The sequence below is a fragment of the Gopherus evgoodei genome, chromosome 17, assembly GCF_007399415.2.
Source record: "Gopherus evgoodei ecotype Sinaloan lineage chromosome 17, rGopEvg1_v1.p, whole genome shotgun sequence".
Taxonomy (NCBI): domain Eukaryota; kingdom Metazoa; phylum Chordata; order Testudines; family Testudinidae; genus Gopherus; species Gopherus evgoodei.
The window spans coordinates 17,082,074-17,102,923 of NC_044338.1; the positions used below are offsets into that span (position 1 = coordinate 17,082,074).

The 20,850-nt window shown below is 44.0% G+C and overlaps 3 protein-coding genes across 7 annotated transcripts in view; 2 read left to right on the top strand and 1 right to left on the bottom strand.

Moving 5' to 3' along the window:
- Positions 1–4,976, top strand: part of ANKFY1 (ankyrin repeat and FYVE domain containing 1) — a 62,555-nt gene extending 57,579 nt beyond the window's left edge. For all 3 annotated transcript variants that reach the window (XM_030536346.1, XM_030536348.1, XM_030536347.1), the window contains one exon: positions 1,083–4,976. In XM_030536346.1, the coding sequence (XP_030392206.1) occupies positions 1,083–1,215 (133 nt within the window). In that variant the 3' untranslated portion in view covers positions 1,216–4,976. The remainder of the gene's footprint in view (positions 1–1,082) is intronic.
- On the bottom strand, positions 4,283–12,783 carry LOC115636364 (neuferricin). Of its 2 annotated transcripts, none has more exons than XM_030536350.1 (4): positions 12,471–12,783; positions 12,066–12,206; positions 10,910–11,093; positions 4,283–5,857 (listed from the first exon to the last, which is right to left on the bottom strand). In XM_030536350.1, the coding sequence occupies exons 1-4, from the start codon at positions 12,724–12,726 to the stop codon at positions 5,671–5,673; spliced, it is 768 nt and encodes a 255-aa protein (XP_030392210.1). In that variant the 5' UTR covers positions 12,727–12,783; the 3' UTR covers positions 4,283–5,670. The 2 variants fall into 2 exon arrangements, with proteins under 2 accessions (XP_030392210.1, XP_030392209.1); XM_030536349.1 differs by lacking the exon at positions 4,283–5,857 and adding an exon at positions 8,116–9,627 and having other exon boundaries at positions 12,471–12,770.
- A 64-nt stretch (positions 12,784–12,847) lies between these two features.
- The window catches only part of ZZEF1 (zinc finger ZZ-type and EF-hand domain containing 1), an 80,961-nt gene continuing 72,958 nt past the window's right edge, over positions 12,848–20,850 (top strand). Inside the window, exon 1 of one of the 2 annotated variants that reach the window (XM_030536344.1) lies at positions 12,848–13,522. In XM_030536344.1, coding sequence (XP_030392204.1) covers positions 12,932–13,522 — 591 coding nt within the window. In that variant the 5' untranslated portion in view covers positions 12,848–12,931. The remainder of the gene's footprint in view (positions 13,523–20,850) is intronic. The other variant, XM_030536345.1, reaches the window with a different exon arrangement.

Below are 20,850 nucleotides of genomic sequence, written 5' to 3' on the forward strand. Positions count from 1 at the left end.
TATGAAATGTAAACTATATTAAAAGCAGCGTTTTTCTTGTAAATATTTGAACAAAACATTTATTGTGGTTCTTTCAGAGTTACGAACACTTCAGTTACAACTTCCTTTCTCTATGTGTTTAAGTCTGAGGTTCTACTTTTATGTGAAAAGTGCTTCAAATGCAGGTGTTCCTAGCAGAAGTCTACCACAGTTTCTTTGACCTATGTGGCCATAGATGCTTTTTTTGAACTAATCTGCAAAGCTGATGTAAACTGCTCTTGGCTAATATTTCTCATTAGCTTCTCAGGGAAGCTGTAGTAGAAACCTAAATGTAATCCAGGCTTGACTATGTTGACTACTAATTATTCCTTTTAGTAGGGATTGAGATGTACAGCCCAGGTGCATGCAAGGGACAAACATCACCTAGATGGGGAGATAAAGTTGTTTAACTGCTGTAGCTCCCTTGGTGGGACTAGCAAAAAGTTTCCGGTGTTGAAGGATCAATATTGGGGATCATTTCAGGAATTAGTAACACTCATATTTATGCACTCTTACTCACTTAGTGTTCATTAACTCTCCTCAGATTAGGCTGGAGCGTTTCTCTAAGATAGAATTGATTCTAGTTAGTGTTTGATACTGCTCTAGAATCCAATTTCATTATTGGTATGGGAAGACCTGGAGCTATTAACTCTCCTTATATAATAAGTGTTGTCTTAGCAGGAAGGTGGCTCCAGTGATTGGTAAATAACTCTAGTGGAAGCAGTTCTTATTACTGCCACCAGACACTGGGGTCTCATATATAAAAAACAGCCTCTTACTATAAAGGATGACTCTCTCTCCTTTTTGTAACCTCTCAAACACTGAAACATTGATTCTTCACTCTCACCAGGGTGTCTGAGCACATAACATGGGCTTCATTGTTCTGATGTTGAAATTTATACATGACTAACTCATGCTTAAAAAGAACAAAAGTACTTGTGGCACCTTAGAGACTAACAAATTTGTTAGTCTCTAAGGTGCCACAAGTACTCCTGTTCTTTTTGCAGATACAGACTAACACAGCTGCTACTCCGAAATAACTCATGCTTTTCTCCCCCACACAGCCGCCACTGTGGACGTCTGCTCTGCCATAAATGCTCAACAAAGGAGATTCCAATCATAAAATTTGACTTAAACAAGCCTGTTAGAGTTTGCAACATCTGCTTTGACGTCTTGACTCTGGGAGGAGTCTCCTAGTACGTTGTAGGAGTAGGGGGATTCTCGGTCAGTGCTCTTCAGACAGCAACTCTGCTAGCAAGCCCTGGATGCAGGAAAGGGGAGGCCTATACGTGTCTTCCTTTGGCAATAGACTGAACTAATTAAGGACCATGTTACGATATATTCCAGTATAAATGATTTTGTATGACTATAAATGTGTTGGGCTGTGATAGACTTCACTGGTAAACAAATTGGAGTGATAAACCTGAATTGAGTTAGACCCTCCTAGTTGCCACAAGCATGGAATTTAAAATTGCATTAGCCTGGTGTCCTGTACGGATCAAAATAACAGGTCTGTGCTTGCCCTGGTGTATTGCAGTGAGCTACTCTAAAGTTTTGTCATTTTCAGGCTATTTAATAAGAGGTGGCACTATGTTTCAAGGGTAAATAGTAACTTTGTGTTGTCTTTTAAAGAGAAGTGTTCCCTTTCTCCATAGAAGGCTGTTTATCTAAAACTGGACTGTGCTGTGACAGCCATGACCCACTTTGAGTTCAATCTTTAAACAGGGTTTAAAGGGGCATAGCTGAAGAATCGTGGCCTTACAAGAGAGAGCTTTACAATATCTCTGATTATAAAGGACTCAGAATTGCAGTTCCACATATTGATACCTCCTGAGTAAATGTCTCATTAGCTCCAGCATGTTCAAGAGGATTTGCAGGCTCCTTTTAATTGGCAGACGTTCTTCATGGCTGCTAGAACTGATGAAGTCCACTTTTTCTGTTGTATTATTTGCATCAGTGGTCTTTCTGGCTTTAAAACAATTCTTGTCACTTAAGTGCTCCAAGAACAGACCTAAGCTTACACTAATTGAAGAAGAAACACTAAAGGAAAACAGATTGGGTAGTTAAACTTGCTGCAAAGGAGTACTGTGCTGGAGCAGCAATTATGAATCCTACAAGACGCTAGTTACTAGTGGCATTTTTTTCTTGGATCTAAAGACTATGGTTAATCAGTGCACAATAGAACCAGCAACTCCACTAATACAAAACATGCTGCTTCTGCACTTCTAGACTGTCAGAACAGGTCTCCAAATCCAGCAAAATGGCAAGCTATTGGCAGTATTTGGAGGTTCACTATCAAATGTTAGGCACTTGGGATTGCAGGAAGGAGTTCTGACTGCACTGTGAAACAGCCTGATGGCAAACCTTTGCACACTAACTGCAATGGGTTTTTTCTGACCTGGCTGTGGTTCCTCTTAAATATGCTGAACCTACGAAACAATGGCACAGGTCCCACCCCCACCCCCAAAGTAGCTCATAAATCACGTAGCTGCTAGTAAGCACTTACTCTGGTGAACTGGCTGTTGTATGATAGGTAAAGGTGTCAGTCAGTTTAATGTGTAACTTAATGAAAATGTGTCTTGCCTTGTTAGTTTTTTAGCCCTGGGAGATAAATGTAGACCAGACTACATGCAGCATTCCCCATCTCTGCTCCACGAACAAATCAGTTGTGTATATATTTTTTAGTGTTCATTAACCACTATTATGTGACACAGTGTGTGCAATAGGGATGCAGATATTCACAACTTCAATTTCCCTGTCTTTGGGAAAAGTGACATGTCCAGTATCTCTTGCCTATATATGTAAAATGAGCTGATAAACCAGAGTGCTACTTTTTTATATTTCTGTGACTTATAGGATTTGCTAGGCAAAATTTGGGCTTGTACAGTAAAATAAAGACCTGACACCAATCTAGTGCATTTCAGATAGAATCTTAGTTCGCTGCTCGGTCTTCCAACATATGTTGATGCAAAAACTGGAACCCTGAACTTAGTAACACTAGAGTGAAATAATGGACCAACTTCGTTTTCATTCTCTATCAGTGCAGATGTGTTGGTTGTAATGGCAGTAGCTGTGTTCTTTCAGTAAAGAACAAATACTGCCACTTTCTTAAAAGGTGGTATTCTTCTCTAATATAAAATGTCTACCATCAGTATATTGAACTGAATATCAACTTGCAGCAGACTAGTTCTGAGGCACTTGAGATGGATGGCATGAATGAGTCTCAAAAGCACTTAATTACAAAGCATGACAGTTTAAATGATCAAAAGAAATCCTGGACAATCTAAGAATCATGTATCACTTCTGATCATGTTTTAAAATGTCAGTAACTCATCATGGGTTTGCACAAGTTAAATTCCCATTTACTGTGTTAAAAGGGCAAATGGATTAAGTATCAGTTCAAAGAAATGATTGTCTTGTCTGTTTTAACTGGTTGACTAACCACATCCAGTGATCAGGTGTAACTTTTCACATTTGCTTGCTGTCTTTCCGACTTAAAACCTGTCGAGAAGGAAAGATGCAGCACTAAAAGATACGAGTGGTTATTCTAGAATCATTTGCATAGTGATTCATAAATGGACTTTGTTAGGAAGTTGATAGGACTTGATCTGTCTAGTGCTTTACAGCAATTAGTCTCAACAAGATTAGAATATTTGACTTGTAGAATTGAGTTCTTTGGCCCCTTACCATTATCAATATGCTTTTTTTTTTTTAAAAGTTCAGTAAGACAGATTTGACTTTTATGTTTACTTCAATTTGGGAAGGCCTCTGAGACGTGCTTGGCAGTCTTCATAATCGAGAGCAGGTTTAGTTTCTCATACTAGCCTACTCTTGCATGTTGCAAACTCTCACCTTTTGAGGGGTGGAGTAGAAATGATTGCTTTAAAAATGCAAGAGTCTTAAATCCTCTGGTAAATCCTACCTAGCGCTTTTAAAGTACACCAGCCTTCGTTCTGAAAGGATCCTCTATGCCTCACTGGAATTTAAAGGCAGGTATGAATATTCATAGCCCTTCCATGTACAACCTGAAATGTGCATCTGAGATTGAATTCCAAGTAACTACATTCTCAACAGAAATTTGACACATTTAAAGTGCCTTTACTGATTGTTTGTTTGTTTTCTGGGCAACTTAAATTATTAAACAAATTTGTAAACCCCCTCCCCCCCGGTCTAACACACAAGTTGAGCTATAGGCAGCCCAAACTACCTATTAGCCCCCCCAATCGTTTACCTCATAACTAAAGACCTAATGTTTACATTCTCCCCCCCCCCCCAGGGGTGTGAAGTTTACCACACCTCAGCTTCACTTCCTGTAAAGACTATCTACCTGGTGTGCATTTTTTTTCTTCACAGCTCTGTTAGGGTTGGTAGTCATACTGTGTTAAAGGGCACAAATCAAGTGAAAGCTCTTGAAGATCTCTGGTGGTGGTCTCTACATTTCTAACTTGGCAAACAAATAATGCACATCTTCCTTTTATGTGGTATATTTATGACTGTGACCAAAAAACTCTGCCACCCCTGCTGTCCTTAGATACTCACAACTTAGAAAATGTTCATCAGTCTGCACATGTCAAGGGTTGGATGAGCATGAGACTGAATTCCCTTCTTGGCCCTATATGCAGTTTTGTTAGGTAGGGTATCAGGCACTTAAGGCTGAATGGGGAAAGTTTGTGGTGCTTGTTCTGTAGTGAAAGAGAAATTTGGTCTCCAGCATGGTCAACCCAGCCCCTCACCCAAGCACAAAACTAATTCTAATTTAAAACTAGAAATTGAAGTAAAAGTTTTGGAGGGAGGGAATAACCTATTTCACTCTAGTAAATGAGAATGTGTTTTGAAATTACTGGTGTTAAAGGTACTAACAAAGCATTACTAATTAACTTGCTAAAAGTTTACAGATGCCTTAAAGACTTCGTGTACGGAGACCAGTGGCTAGTACAACTTCCTTGGCATGTAGCATATATAAGATCTGTATAACAAATGAACATAGGGAGTTTTTTGTATACCAAGTATTTATATTTTGATTCCCCTTAACAGCAACTTGCTGCAGACCTGGATATTGAAACAAATTTACTGTTGCATGTTTTACCGAAGCGTAAAAGTAAGACCAAACTATAATGTGAAACTGTCATTCTTGCTGTTTATGAAATAGTCTTAGAACAATTGTATTTTCTGTTCAGTCCGTTCTAAAAACGTTTATTTGCAATATTCCTACTCTGTAATGAGCTCGTAACAAACTGAGGATAACTAGATTAAAATACATCATGGGCTGTGAACCTTGATACAAAAATACATCTGTTGCATCAGTAATGACAAAGTGCATCAAGACAAGTCTTATACCCTTAGTCAGTTCCAAGCAAGAAGGAAAATGTTTACCAGTAAACCCTGGGAGTAAGATTTAATTATATTTCAACTTACCTTTTTGTTTTGTAAATAATTATCTTAACCAAATAGTGATTATTCCAGACATCATGTATTGTACAATTCTTGTATAATTGCTTTACTAGCATTATTTTGGCAGACTGACTCCTCTGACTTTGCTGTATTCTTAATTGACATTAAATTATGCACTCATCAAACCCCTTTCAGTAGGCTTGGTTGCAGTCATTACTGTGTAGTCCTGATTTCCTGTACTGCCCAGGTCTGGACCTTCAATCAACTAGTTCTGTTCATGTTTTTCCCAAACCAGTTAACTTCAGATGCATGAAATGTAATACTGAGTTGGAAGTTAATTGAAATAAAATAAGCAAAACCATGAGTGCAAAGGCTTGTTACACTTGGCAGATGCCTTGTGTCATCTAATCCATGCAGCTTTTCTTCAAAATGAGAAGCTCCAGAATAACTGAAACCAGCCAAAAGCATTTTGTTAGGATTGTTTGAGATGCATATGTTTTAACAATAAATATTTGCTAAAAATCACTAATTGAGATATGAACTTCATTGAGGAACTATATATATCAGAGCCATCTGATTATAGCATGTAGTTCAGGGAATTTCTTATACCCTGTAGAATAATAAAATACAGCATGCATCTAAGTGCTCCTTGCTTTATCACGATGATGAATTCCCATCATCCTTCCAAGAACGTTAAGAGAGCCCTCAGCTGTAGAATGCTACAGCCTCCCTAGGAGTAACTTACATTGTTAACTTTGTTTGCTGTAGTCCAAGCATCAGGCTATATAATTCCAGTGGGTGTATATATAACTGCACATACTAAACCATCCTTGTTGTAAACAGTATGTGCATTAACTGAAGTGAAAGTGCTATTCTTAATACCTCCCTCTTCTCCTCCCCATCCCCCAAAGTGGAGGATAGTCAATGACTAATAACCACCTCCATCCAGTAAATTCTTGCTCTGTGTTGGAGTTCTGCCAATTTACAGCAGCTGAGCATTGGTTCCTAAGAATAGTGTCACTTCTTACCCATTGATGTGAACCTCATTTTTTTGGGTCTGTATCACAATTAGGGTTGCCAACTTTCTAACCAAACCTTTGCCCTGCCCCACTCACTCCATCCCCTCCCTCTGTCACTCACTCTCCCCTACCCTTGCTCACTTTCACTGGGGGGGGGGGGGGGAAAGAGTCCCTTTTCAACCAGGTGTGTTGGGTTGAAAACCAGACAACCCAATTCATGATTCAATTTCTAAATTAACTTCTGATTTCACAGTGCACTCAGCAGCCTCAGACCTACAGTAGGATGAAATGTGTATGTCACTACTTAATCTCTAAGTGATCAACTCAGCCTTAGGCTACGGTTTTCACCTGGAGAGCTATTGCATAAGTACTTGAAGGGCTCTGACTACTTCCTTACAATTCCTGTTCTTTTGTGGCACTTAATTAGCTGGTTATTAATCTCTCTCCTATCCTCAGGATGTAATACTAAGGCTCTTAAGGAATCTGATTATTTCTTCTCTGCCCAAAAGCAGGAAGGGCTGTACAGTTGAGGACTCCTACAGTAATGTGTGGGTTTCCAGGTTTAGTCAAGTGTTGCCCAGCATTAGTAGTGACTTACTGTCTGCCTTATTCATTGGGTTAAACGGATGTCCTTTAGCTGCACTGTTTGGCTAATTCTGAAGCAGTCTTCCAGCTCCAGTCCTGCTTCTTGTTAGATGCCCTTGGGCGTGGGGCAAAGATGAACACAGATTATACTCAGGTGTCAAAAGTAGCTTTCTGCTGCAAACAAACTTTTTTTGGCAACAATATGAAATGTCATAGGCTTCCTAGCACCCAGTTATACTGCAATGGGTCAATAACCTAGTCCCCCACTAGGGACCTGCTCCTATCAGTCAACTGAGAAGAGACTTGCAGGTTCTTGTACCCTATCAGCTTGAGCTGCTTATCTTCTGCAAACCACTTCCTTGAGCCTGAAATGAAAAATCTCAGTACAGCAATCTGCCATCAGACACCTTACTACAGCTATCCTGAAAAGGCAAGCAATGCAAGTAACTTGCTGTTACAGGCATGTAATGCTTTTGGACAACCTGTCTTTTTCAGTTATTTATCAGGTAAAATTCATATTCCGTTAGTCATGAGAGAGAATGAACTACTCCTTATCTAGACTTTACAATCTAAAGTTACCTTCAGTCCCCAAACATTTTAAATGTGCACCAGAAATCTTGTATCACAAGGGGGAGAAACTGCAAAATGTGGGAATTCCTTTTGGAAACATTTTGCCTTCAGTTTGGGTTATTGTTATAGGCAAATAAGGATTATCCTCCTTCAAGGGGACAATGACTCTTTTCCAACAGTAGATCTTGTCTTCCTGAAAATGGCACTCTTATCACTACAACGACCATGACTATCCATTGTCATTTGCAGTTTAGTAAGGATTTTGCAGTTTGCTGCACTGAAATCTAATTTGGGCACATAAGTTTAAAAATCTAGGGCTAAAGTCAGCACCCTAAAACATATTACAATTCCATACCCTATGGGAGTTTTGCCCCATAACATATTAAAAAAAGGTAGCTTCAACTACCTGTTTCTAGTCTAGCAAACTGAAGGTGTATTTAACTTCAGTTTCCCACAAGAAGCATTGGGAGGTGGCAAGAAGCTTAGAGCATGAGAGAGAGAAGTACTATGAAACGTGAAGAGACAACACAACTAGAAAAACAAACTTTAATAAATTTATAAACAATGACCATGTTTTTGCTGTGCACCACTTACAAAAGCCAGTCTACAGTGAACGTGCTGTGCTAGCTCTAAGTGTGGGGAGTGCACAGCATAGGACTTAGGTGAGCATTCTTGAATACTGCTTTTCCCTCTTGTGCTCACTGTGTCACAGTGACTTGCACTAGTTAAGCATTTTGGGAGGAGAGGGAAGAGAACTGGGCAAGGGAGACCTTCAGGAAGTTTTCCTCTTTTGTAAAATAGTTTTATATACCAATAGCTTGCATTAGTATTTAGGCAACACACAACACTATTTGATTTTGCAAATTAGAGTAACACATGGATGGGTCTTGTCAAAGACCTGATTCCTGCCCTGAAGACTTTACAATCTAATGAGAGAGAGACAGTGCAACAAGTAGAGGTAGTAAATAAGTAAGGGAGGAGGAGGAGGACAGATGGATTATAGCAATAAAATCCATTACGTGTCTGTGGATCACTTTCATTGTTCAGTCAGAACAGGATTCATGGTTTCTACATACTATGGCAATAGCAAGTCATAGGATAAGAGAGAAGGGCTGGGTATACCTTAGGGTTTCCTATACCCAAAGAATGGTAGAAACACTGATACTGCATCAGCTCCTGTCCCAGATTCCATCTGACAAGTGTAAATGTTCCATAGCAAAACTAGAAGTAAGGGAAGCCTCTACCGTGCTAAGTCATTTCTCAGCAACTTGGTGGCTCAGTGCGTGGTATATGCAGATTAGTGAGTACAGTCTTAGCACAACTCTGCCATAAGAGGAGCAACCTTATGATAGTAGAGAAGGGGGGGGGCTGTTTTGTATGCTGCAATAAGTGAAAATGGGTCTACAGTATAGTGCTATGCTAGCTTAGAGCTCACTTCACTGAGACATTACTCCCACCAGCACCATTCCATAGATAGCTATTTCTCAATTGCAGAAGAAAAATCCCTTTTTCTTGCCAGAATTAAGTGCCAGTGCACCAACAAGCTACAGCAACAGCTACTGGCAAAGAAGATTTTCCATTTTAACAATTTTCCTTACCATGCTCCCTCCCGGTGTCACATTTCCATTGTTTTTACCAGTACTTTAGCATGGTGTTTACATTTACTTAAGTATAGTTTTATACAAACTGATTCCTGTTTCTGACTGAGTCTCCCCAGTCTTGTATATCAGAGAATCCCCTGTAAAGCTCAAAACATGCATTTTTGACTGTACCTAATCAACTATTTCATTTTAGGACAATAAATGCATCAAGTCCAACATGGCTATTGACTCAATCTTTTAGCACACACCAGTCAGCTAGTGGATGGCATCCCTTGTATTCTTGCAAGTTAGGATTGTCCAAGTCCCCTCTGTCACTGTGCTCAGTAGAATCCAATTGTCCAGAGGGAGGTCCAATAGTTCTCACACACACACAGTGACTATCACTGGAACCGGGCTTGTACAGCTTCCTGGGTACTCCAATCCAGTCTCTGTTCACTCCCCCACTAGGGATGGAAGAATATGATCAAATACAAGCTATGTTATTTCTCACTCAATGGATGTGTATTTCCCACCCACAGCTGAGTCAAAGACCCTTCTGAAGGAGGGCTGGGGCAACTACGTGTACACTGAAACCTGGGGTAAGGACCATTTCCAGAAGTCAGCAACCATATTATCCAACATCCACAAGTTTTTTGGTAACTTTTGTTGGACCTACTAACTAATACATTGTTGGCTGGACCCTGTAAAGTCAGTTTCACTCTGGATACTCTCACCCAGGAAAGAGCAAGTGACTAACATCCACCCTTTATTTCTCTGTTTCTTAAAATCCCCCCAAACAAACAGCATAGACACCCCACCTTTTATATTCTTGTGAATAAACTCTTTTAAAATAAAGCAGAATGCCTTTTATTATGTGCACCACAATGCCTGTAGTACTAGTGCTGATGTTACTAAAGAAAAGGTCAACATAATTCACCTAATATACTGTTGCCTCTTCTCAAGCCTGGTACTGCAAGGGGCAAAGTTCCTTTAACACCTGTATTGTTTTAAACAGGAGCTGAATGCACTGGATACCATCCACTAGCAGATGGAAACACTACCCTCTGGAAAATGGTATGGGTCTCAGTCCAACAGCACACTTGGATCACATAGAATCATAGAAATGTAGGTCATCTCGTCCAGGCCCCAGCACTAACACAGGACTGAGGCCTGCTCTACACTCCAGAGTTAGGTCAACATAAGGCAGCTTACATCTACCTAACTTTAAGTATCTACACTACAGTGATGCTCCCACCACTGTAAGTCGCCCACAACACTGACCTGATTCCACTTCTGCAAGGAAAGAGGCTCAGCCCACCCCCCAAGAGGCACAGGGACCCTCCAATCTCAACTCACATGAGGAGAGCAGGGAAAGGGGCTCAGACCCCCCAACCTCAAGGAACAGGGACCCCTCAGTTCCCACAAGAGGGGAGAATGGGGGGAGGATCCAAGTAACTCCTTGCAGATTTTAGAGCACTTAGCAGCAACCTGCAAACAGAAAGTTCTTAGCTATAGCAGAGTTCTCTCTCTATTAAAATTTACTTAGCTGTCTCATCTGTCCGAGGGGGCTAAGAGGCTTACCCAAGGCCACACGCTTATACAAAACAATCATCCTTGCTGCCTGGCCTAACCATATCACAAACAATTTTTGCTGCATCTGTGCTGAAACTGTCAGTGGTACCTAGACCAGCATAGATAATATCTCAGATGAGATATGGTGCAAGCCAGCAGGAAGGCAATGTTTACCTTTGTTTGGAACACCAGAATCTGCTGCCACTGGTAGAGCTCCATTCAGAGTTACAGGGTGGGAACTGCTTCTTCTCATTGTTTTGTTCCTTGAACTTCAGTGCTTCTTCAATGACAGCCTTGGCCTGCTCCAGAGCTTTCGTGGGTGCCCCATTTTCATCATAGAATCTTCCTACCAGTTTGCCTTTTGAAGGAACAAAAAGAGCCACTAAGACCATAGCATTTTTTTTTAAATGCCTCAAAAAACTCCAGAAACCCTTTAAAAAGCAGCATACTGTATTAAAAGTGCTGCTTTGGGGCACCCCACGTATATTATTTTAGAAATAACAGAATTAAGTGTGTTTGTACGACCGTGGCTCAAACATATCCATTTGCCTTCAACTCTCTCTCTCTCCCGCCTGTTAGAAGCTTGTAAGGAACAATCAGCAAATTTGGTATATCCTAAACTACAAACACTTTTGGTACATCACTCTCTTCTACTTTCTGTGGAATTCAGGAATTAAAAGAGTTTTGTGCAGCTTTTATCACTCTGTCTTTATTACTCATATGGCCCGCATTACTGTCCTACCTGCTTCAAAGGAAATGTTTTGCTGCTTTGCATATGGTAGCCCAAACGATAACTTTGAAATACTAAAAGAATGCTTTCCCTGGAATAAGAACACAACTAGAGAAACGAGACAACTGGCTGGCCCATTACTCTATGCCAAAGGTCCCCAACCTTTTTTGTCTGGCGGCAGTGGACGAGCATCCACCAAAATTCCGCCAACAAGCGGCGACGTCACTAGGCATCGCTGCCAAAATGCTGCTGACAAGCATCATCATCCAGAGGCGTCGCTGATGAAATGCTGCCAATTTTTGGTGGTATTTCAGCGGCGACACCTCTGGATTATGCAGCTTGTCGGTGGCATTCTGGCAGATGCTCGTCCACCGGCTACTATGTGAGCGCACGTAGATGCCCCGGCGGGTGCCATGGCATCTATGGGCACCAACTTGGGGACCCTTGTTCTGTGGTGATCTTGGATGCAAAAGTGTCCCTGCTCACCTGCACTGATAATATAAAATGCTTAAGCATTTCTAATATAAACCAAACAAGGCTTTGAGGATGAACTCAGGTATGCTGCCATATTATTACTCATCTGTGTTACAGATCACGTACCAACGAAAATGTAGTTCTCACTGTAGAAAGAGAGCCAGTTTTGTATAGTCAATATTTCTGACGGAGATAACCCAGAAACATCATCCACAAGTCCGGTGTTGGTGAAATCTCCTGTCGCAAAAGCCCTGGAGGCATCTTTCCCTGTAGGACAGACATGATGAACATCCAGCTGGGATATGACACGGCCCAGGGGGTGCGCAGGGAGACTGGGGGATGGTGGTGGTGTCCAGCTAAGGATCCGCTATTTAATCCACCGCACCCCTCGCCCCCCGCTTCATTCCACGAGGCCAGCGACCTACCTGGCCCCGGCTACGGGATCCAGACGGGAGTGAGCAAGTCTCCAACCCAGGAGCGGCAGGGCCGACAAAGGCCAGTGGGGTGGGGTCCCGCGCGGAGAGGGGGTACCTGCCAAGACACTGTAGGCCGCCCCCGGCCCGTAGTGCTTGTGCCCCCGCCGCACGTCGAACACCTGCCCCAGCACCGCCAGGTAGAGGCCGGGGCTGCCCGGCGCTCCCGTGTGACGCGCGAGCTCGGCGGGGCTCAGCAGCCGGCCCCGCCCGGCGGAGAAAGGGAGCAACCAGGAGCTGGGCTCGAACCCCAGGCCCAGCAGCCAAGCGGCAGCCAAGCCTAGAGCGGGAACCAGGAGCCCCCCTAGCCCCATCGGAGCCTGGGCTGAAAGGGCCGGAGCCGCCCGTAATCAAAATGGCGGAAATGACAATTGGCCTCACCCCGTTTCTTCCAGGCTGCGTTCAGCCGCCATTTTGCCCGCGGGCAATTACATTTGCCTGAGTTTTTACGACGCTTTTCTCGCTTTACGGTGGCGCGGCGGAAAAAGAAAACAGCGGTGGGTTGTCGCTGGTTATTTCATGACGACCGCACTCGACAACTTACGGCAGCGTGGCAACAGCGCCGCTTTCACCTCGCTGACGGCTCTCGCTTTACGGTCATTTGGTAAAAACGCCGACCGGGGTGCTGGTTTTACGACGCCGGCTGTCGCTTGGCGGCAGTGTGACTCCCCTCCCTCCGGGATTGACAGGTGTCGAGGGAGGCTGCTGACTAAGCCGGGTCCGTCGGAGGCGGCGGCTGCGAGCTCCTGGTTCATGGGGAACGTGGCGAGCCACGGCAGCGAGGAGGAGGAGGGGGCTGAGGAGGAGATGGAAGGGACGGCGGCAGCCGAGCAGCCCGGGGCTGCCTCTCCGCCTAGGCCGGGCCCGCTCCCTCCGCTACCCCCGGCCACGGTGCTGCTGGAGCAGGCCCGCCTGCGGGAGGCCACGGCCCGGCTGCGGGAGGCCGCCCCGCCCGAGTCGCTGGTGTCCCGGCACCACAGCACCCTGGTGCGCTGGCTGGAGGAGCGGCTGGGCCGCGGCGAGGAGGCCGTCAGCCTGGAGCAGTTCTGCGAGGTGCTGGAGAGCCGCGCCTCGGGGCCGGCGGCCGGGGCCCGCAGCGAGAGCGAGGAGGTGAGGGCGGGCAGGGCAGGGGCTGATCGGGGGCGGTTCTGAAGGAAGCAGGGGCGCTGCGGTGGGGGAGATGAGCCGGAGAGAGGGGCAGGCGGTGGGAGGGGCAGGACAGGCTGAGAGGGACGGGAGTGGAGGAGGATCGAACACAGCGGCGCTGGGAGCTAGCTGAGTGCCCGGGGCGGGGCTGGGAGTTGTACAGGGATGGGCGGCGGGAGTCATGTGATGAATGGGGTTGGTGAGGGAAACTGGGAAGTGGTGGCGGCGCTGGGGACACAGAGGATGTTAGCTGAGTGAAGGTTGTGGTGAGGGGGTGTAAGGGAGGGCTGGGGCTGCGGAATCAGATGAGACCTAAAGGAATAAGAATTGAAGGGATTAGAGGCAGTGAAAGAGTTGAACAATGGGATCTCATAGGAACATTAGGGTAACTATGGGGGCCAATAGGATTAAAGGGAGTGCAAGAGACTAGGGATCATCAGAGGCATTTGGGGGTTAGGGTGGGCTAGAGGTGCTGTGATGGTAGGGATCAGGAGGGACATTGAGGGCACTGGGATGAGAGAGAAAAACAGGAAGAGCATATAAGGAGTTACGGAATAAGGAGAGGGGATTGGGAGAATCAGAAGAGGCAGGAGAAGAATAGGAAGTCGTATTAGAGGAAATGCTGCCAGATATTTGTAGCATCACCCACCTTTCTACACAGCTAGCTGGCTGTGCCCTAGCTGGGTGTGCTGAGTGCTCACTGTGGCCTTTTTTTCTGATCTTGTCATGCTTTCTCTCCACCCAAAATGGCAAAACAATTATATCATACTATGTTTTTTAGAAATGATGGTTTCTCTTAGGCCGTAGAAACTAGCTATTCTTCCTAGTCTGTATAGATGAAGACACATCTCTGGAGTTTTAACTGAAAAATAACATCATATGTTCTAAATGTAAATGAACTGACAGAAGGCTTGAGAAATATAATTACTAACCAATAGTGACATTTATCTGGTAACAGAGACCTCTTCGGCAGTTGCTCCATTCTTAGGCCTTGTTTACACTAGGGTGTTGCTTTTTGCAAATACATAAATCTGGTATTAACAATGAGGAGTCCTTGTGGCACCTTAGAGACTAACAAATGTATTTGGGCATAAGCTTTTGTGGTCTAGAATCCACTTCATCAGATGCATGAAGTGGAAAATACAGGAGCAGGTATATATACATGAAAGGGTGGAAGTTGCCTTACCAAGCATGAGGTATTGTTATCAATGGTGGTAGTACTACTGTAGACAAGCTGTCATGATATTATCCACTTTTTTTAGACCTGTATTGAGCAAGGTTAGATGAATGATATTTAAATCACTTGCGACTGCTAGGTACTCTACCTACACTAGCACTTTCACTGCTGCTATCTCTAGTGGAGAATATTTGGTGGTAGCAAAGATAGGAAATTATCGGAAGAATGCCTAATGCTACTCCTTGGGGAATTCTGCACCATTGCACAACGCATAGAATTCATGTCCCCTGAAGAATTTTTTTGTTTCCCTGCAGAATAATGGATTTTGATGAGGAAGCAAATGGAAGTGATGAGAGAGGTCATGCGCCCCTCCCTGGCAGCCTTTCTGAGTGGGCGTGTCAGTTATTGGGAGAGATGTAAATCAGTGCCTGAGGGGGAGACTGTCCTTCTCGCTTCCTATGGTGGTGTACCTGAGGGGGAGGGGCAGGCAGGTCGGGTGCAGCCTCACTGCGGAGTTCATGTCCCAGAGGGTGAGCTGCAAGATGATTTGTCCACCTCTGTGCAGCCAATTGCCTGCTCTTCCCACTGGGAGGCAGCTCCAGTGCACACCCCAGTGCACACCCCTTGCCTCCATTGCTATGCTCACCCTACAGAGGCGTGGGGCTGACAGACACAGCAGTGGGAAAGCCACAGTGAGCCTTTGCCAGGGTGCTATTTAGGTAGGATGGGAGGCACCTATCCCCTTCCAGTTTTGTACCTGAGGTGTGCTCATGGCGCATGCCCCAGGGAGAGTTCTTACTTGCAGCGCTGTGCAGGCAGGTTTCGCCTCCTCCAGGAGCTGGGTTTTTCCAACTGTATTTCTCGTGGTCAGTTTCCTCTGCTGTGCTAGGGCCTCTGGGAGTGGGGCAGGCAAGGAAAGAATCAGTCAGGGTGGGAGGGGGGAACATAGAGTACCCAGTAGTGGGTGGGGGAAGCATAGGGTAACCTGTGCTGGGAGTGGGTCACAAGGGAGCACAGGAGCCCCAATGGTTGGCAGGGGGAAGCAGAGGGTCCCTAGTGGTGGGATGTGTTGGAGCCTGGGCGTGGCCAGTGCAGTGGGAAAGGAGAGTCAATTTCCAGGGGAAGGAAAAGGTGAGGGCATACGGCTGTGCCCTGAGAGAGGGGGCAGAGGGTGTGGGAAGAGCAGCTGAGGGGGAACAGTTCCTGGGGCATGGATCCCAAGGGAGGGGGAACTGAAGCGAGTGGAAAGCTAGGTGCAGCTATGTCAGTCTTGAGGTCTGTTTGCCCTCCGAGAAGCAGGGAGCACCCTCACTTCTCCCTGAGAAGAGACCAGGGACAGATGCATACTCTCAACTGACTAATCTGCTCTCTGCCTTCCTCCCCATCTCTCCTACCTCAGGGTACTTATACCTTGATCCTGCAATGAGGATCCATGTGGATGCAGGGGGTTGCTTTAACTCTACTCCTGTGGGAATCTTTTTTGTTGTCTAAAATAATTGAAACTGGCATGATTATATTGGGTTATTTTGACAAATAAAATATGCAGAATTCTGCACCAGCAAATTAAACATTCTGCAATATTCTTAATTTTTTTGGTGCAAAATTCCCCCAGGAGTACTATGCAGAGATCTCCAAAGAGCAGCAGCAGAATTAATTATACTAGACTTTGGTTAGTTTCATGGCTGCTATTCAAACCCAATAGTTAAACTGTCAAGAATCCTGTCAGTTTCACACTGCTGTTGTAGAGTAAGAAGCAATTATAGCAGGAGCTGGGACAACCCCAAAAACCTGAGGTTTGGAGAAAAGAAGATTAGTGGAATTCTCTCTCAACAGTGAAGATGTCCTGAGGTGAAGTTTAGGTTGAAGGAGAGTGCTTTCTTTTTAGCTGTCAGAAAGGGTGTAGAGAAGGTCAAGCTTATGAAACATCTGCTAGCTATACACTGTTGCAAAAGATGAATTTCCTGGACAAAGTCAAGGGGCAACATTCTGTTAAGGATTTCAGCATCCTCTTTCTCAGCTAGCAGAATGGTTCTGAGCTTCTTACTAGGATGCTGTCCTTGACCCTTAGTAGTGGTCCTGCCTCCATCTTTTTTCATTGCCACTGGCTAATAGATTTAGTCTGGTAAATTTTTAAAGCCCTGCATCAACCATATTTTCACACATGCACTCTTTAAAACGAATGCTGACAAAAGTAGCAAAAGTACTGGGAATTAACAAGAAAATTTTTTTTTAAAGAGGCTTATTTTAGTTGGCCCCTCTGGTGTATGTTCCTTTATTTCATTTGCTGAAGTCCTACCACTGACTCACCTATTCTTTATCAGAACCAGCAAAGTAGGTTATTTCTCACTTGTCATGGCAATAATAAAGTGAAATACTACTTATGGGTTTTTATAATGATCCAAACCACTGAGCTCTATGGATTGACATATTATCTCAGGCCCTGAGATACAACTGTGTTGGAGAACAAGATGCTAACACAATTGTCCATTCAGTATGGTTAAAATATGCTTTGATTTCCCCATGATTTGATCAAAGATCTTTCAAAGGATCTGGTATAATATGGGTGCCTGGTTAGGTCTTCTTTGTGCTGCAGAAGTCAACTCTGTTTTAATCACATTGCCCCCATTGTATGAAGATGTAGTTGTATCTGTATTGCAGACAGGCCCATATGATCCCAAAGTTTAGATTTCCAAGATAGACTACATTGTTCAGAAGTTAATTCATTGAGAAGATGTGAGCTGATTTCACCTTCTGTTCAACAGAATCCTGACCAATACAGACTAAAGTTTGACCCATTGCTATGTATTAAGCTGTTTTACCTTGGTGGGATAGATGATTTGTTTAATATACATGCAAACTAATGAGTTGTCTAGAAGTGTAAAGGTAAACTAAATCTGGGAAGTAGAGAGCAGAGTTTATATTGTGCTTGAGCAGCTATTATGTTGTGTATGCACATATTGCTTATTCTTGAAAATTGAACAATACTGAAAGCTTTGGAGGACTGAAGTTTAGGAGAATTTACATACGTTTGTAAGAATGGAGTCTTAATAGGTTGACAACCCAGCCAAGTCCTATTCTTTCTGTAAGAGGAGGGGACAACTCATTCACATGCTTTCTTTCCTGAGCAGAGATGCTCAGTTTAGTCCATCTAAAAAGAGCTTTCCAAAACAGTTGCCCACTGATTTTTAGTACTCAATATTAATCTTGGTAGGAAGTATTTAATCTTAATATTTCTATTAAGGAGTTCAGTACTTTAAAAAGGTCAGAAGGGAGATGGAGTCATGAGGGGGATCGTGGTCACATTTACTCAAAATCCCAACCATGAGTACCTTTAGTGACCCAAAATATTAGTTACTGCTATTGTGCTACAGTGATGAGCATGGAATAAGAACCTATATAAAATTAATAGTATGGCTGCTTCATTTACTGAAATGTTGTTGTTGTTCTCTATGTATCACCAAAACATTACTCAGACAAGCAGCCCTGTGCAAATTGTGAATTGTTCTATATCACATGAATACAGGTTTTAAACTGTGGATTATTTTAGGCTTATTTTCATAGTAGGTGAAAGTTAGTTTAGTATGTATGTAGTTTTGACTGCAGGATGTAAAAAAAAACAAACAAAAAAAAACCCAGAGAATCAAGCAATATATATTTGAAAATCTTACCTATATATTGTTACCCTAAGCAATTAGTTTGGAATAACTGTCGGCAGATCAAGCCTGTTCCTCTCAGGAGCTGTAAGTGTCTACTTAAATGGTAGAAGGCTAAACATATTCTTATATGGGATTCTGGAAACTACAGATATAATTCCAGGCCTATGTTGGGTGGGAGTGTCATTAAGTGCTTTCAGGGTGTGTGTTTGATTCTTCATATTCAGGGCGTGCCCTGTTAACAGCATAAAAACTGCTTGCTCCCAGTGTTAATAAGGATACACTATCTTTTGACTTCAAAGGTCAGGAGAAAGTCTTATTAAGATAAGAGTGGGTTGACTTTGAACTGTACTTTGAACTGTTTTGACAATCTGCATAATGTTTGACAAAGTGAATCCCCCACTGTTTTGTTCCACTCAGAAACAAAATCTAAGTTTCTTGCTTTGCTGTTACACTTAATCTCATAACCTCACTACCACTGAAACTGCTAGCAACAGTGTTTGAACATTGTTGCTAACAGTTTTTCAGCTCTAGGAAAAACTGAAATCTCTACCACTCCTCAACTCAAACTGGGCTATATGCCATAGAGATGCTGTCAAGGCATTTATGCTCCTTATTTTAGGCTTTATCTTCTGGAGTCTTTACCCATCCAGTTGGTTTAAATGGGCGATAGCTATCTTGAGCTAACTAGTTATTTCAAATGACCTCTCTTTAATGCAGTGGTCTGCAGTCTTTTTACGCACAAGATTACTTTTTGAATTTAAGATCAACCCAGGATCTACCCTGCTCCTTCCCTGAGACCCTGCCCTGCTCACTCCATTCCCTCCCTCCCTCTGTTGCTCATGCTTCCCCCACCCTCACTCGCTTTCACCAGGCTGGGGCAGGGGATTAGGGTGCGGGAGGGGGTGCAGGCTCTGGGCGGGGGCCGAGGAGTTTGGAGTGTGAGTCGGGGCTCCGGGCTGAGCCAGGAGCAGGAGGTTGGAGTGCAGGAGTGAGGGGTCCAGGCTTTGGGAGGGAATTTGGACGCAGGGGTTATATGGTCACACTGCATCTAATCTCATAGAATCCACTGGACATTTCATGAGTTTTTTATTTAGCATCATTTCTGGTTTACAGATCCAAAATCCTTCAGGGATTGTGACAAATCAGTGTAACATTCTCAACTGTCAGATGTGCATTGTCTGGGGCAGAAGGTTGGGGTGCAGGAGTGAAGGGTGCAAGCTTAGGGAGGGAGTTTGGGTGCAGGAAGGGGGTGCAGGCTGGGACAGAGTTGGGGTTCAGGAGAAGGTGAGGGGTGTTTGCTCTAGAAGGAAGTTTGGGTGCAGGAGGGGGCTCTGAGCTGGGACAGTGTGTTGGGATGCAGGAGAGGGTGAGGGATGTGGGCTCTGGGAGGGAGTTGGTTGCAGGAGGGGGTTCTGGGCTGGAGCAGAGCGTTGGGATGCAGGATGGGGTGCAAGGTGCAGGCTCTAGCCAGGAGGCGCTTACCACAGGAGGCTCCTGGTTGGCAGCGCAGCAGGGCTGAGACAGGCTGCCTACCTTCCCTGGCCCCATGCTGCTCCTGGAAGCGGCTGGCTGCTGGCATGTTTCTTCGGCCCCTAGCGGGGTGGGGGGCAGCAGGTCTCTGTGAACTGCCTGCACCTGCGAATGCCGCCCCCGCAGTTCCCATTGGCCGATTCCCTCCTCTCAAGGGCTGCAGAGATGTTCCAGAAGCCAACTGCTTCCGGGAGCAGTGTGGGCCAGGGTAGACAGGCAGCCTGCATCAGCCCTGCGGTGCTGTCAGGCTTTTAGCCCGTGCAGAGAGCACAATTGACTGGCAGAGGCTCCAGGATCAACCAGTCAGTCACGATCCATGCGTTGGTGACCGCTGCTCTGTTATTTTTTAAAGGCATGTTAAGTTTGATATTCAAACAACAAAACAAGGGATTCATACACAAACATCCCCTCCCCTAGTAAATTTGATTTCTTGTATTTACTACACTGTAAAAATAAGACAAGTACCTGAAGACCTGTGTATCTCAGACTAGACTTCTTTGACTGGCTTTGAAATACGTAGGTCTCCTGGCTAACTTCTTTATAGTTAAGGTTGGGGTAATCCCCTACATCTTTCAAGAGAAACAGATCTTCCTGACATTTTGCATGCTGCATTTCCTGTCATAGTAGTGGGGTTTTATTTTTGTTTTTTGTTTTTTCTGGGCAGTTAAATACAACTTAGAGTTCTAAAGCTCTAATTTTATGAAAATGCAGCTATAGTTTGGATTTTTGCAGAGGGAGAGAACCTCTTCTTTTTTTTTTTTTTTTTTTTTTTTTTTTTTTTTTTTTTTTTTGTCATTTCTCTAGAATGGCTTACTTTAGACATTCCACATTTGTTGTTTTTATAAGCTGCCTTTTTGAACACAACTACTTTTTGGTGCTTTGGGGAATACTAAAAGCTGGAGATGAGGGTTTAACATGATATAAAGATT

Coding starts and splice junctions, on each gene's coding strand:
- LOC115636364 (XM_030536349.1), bottom strand. CDS start 12,726: ATGGGGCTAGGGGGGCTCCTGGTTCCCGCTCTAGGCTTGGCTGCCGCT. Junction 12,207..12,470: donor GGCCTACAGTGTCTTGGCAG/GTACCCCCTCTC, acceptor TCTGTCCTACAG/GGAAAGATGCCTCCAGGGCT. Junction 11,094..12,065: donor TGAGAACTACATTTTCGTTG/GTACGTGATCTG, acceptor TTCCTTCAAAAG/GCAAACTGGTAGGAAGATTC.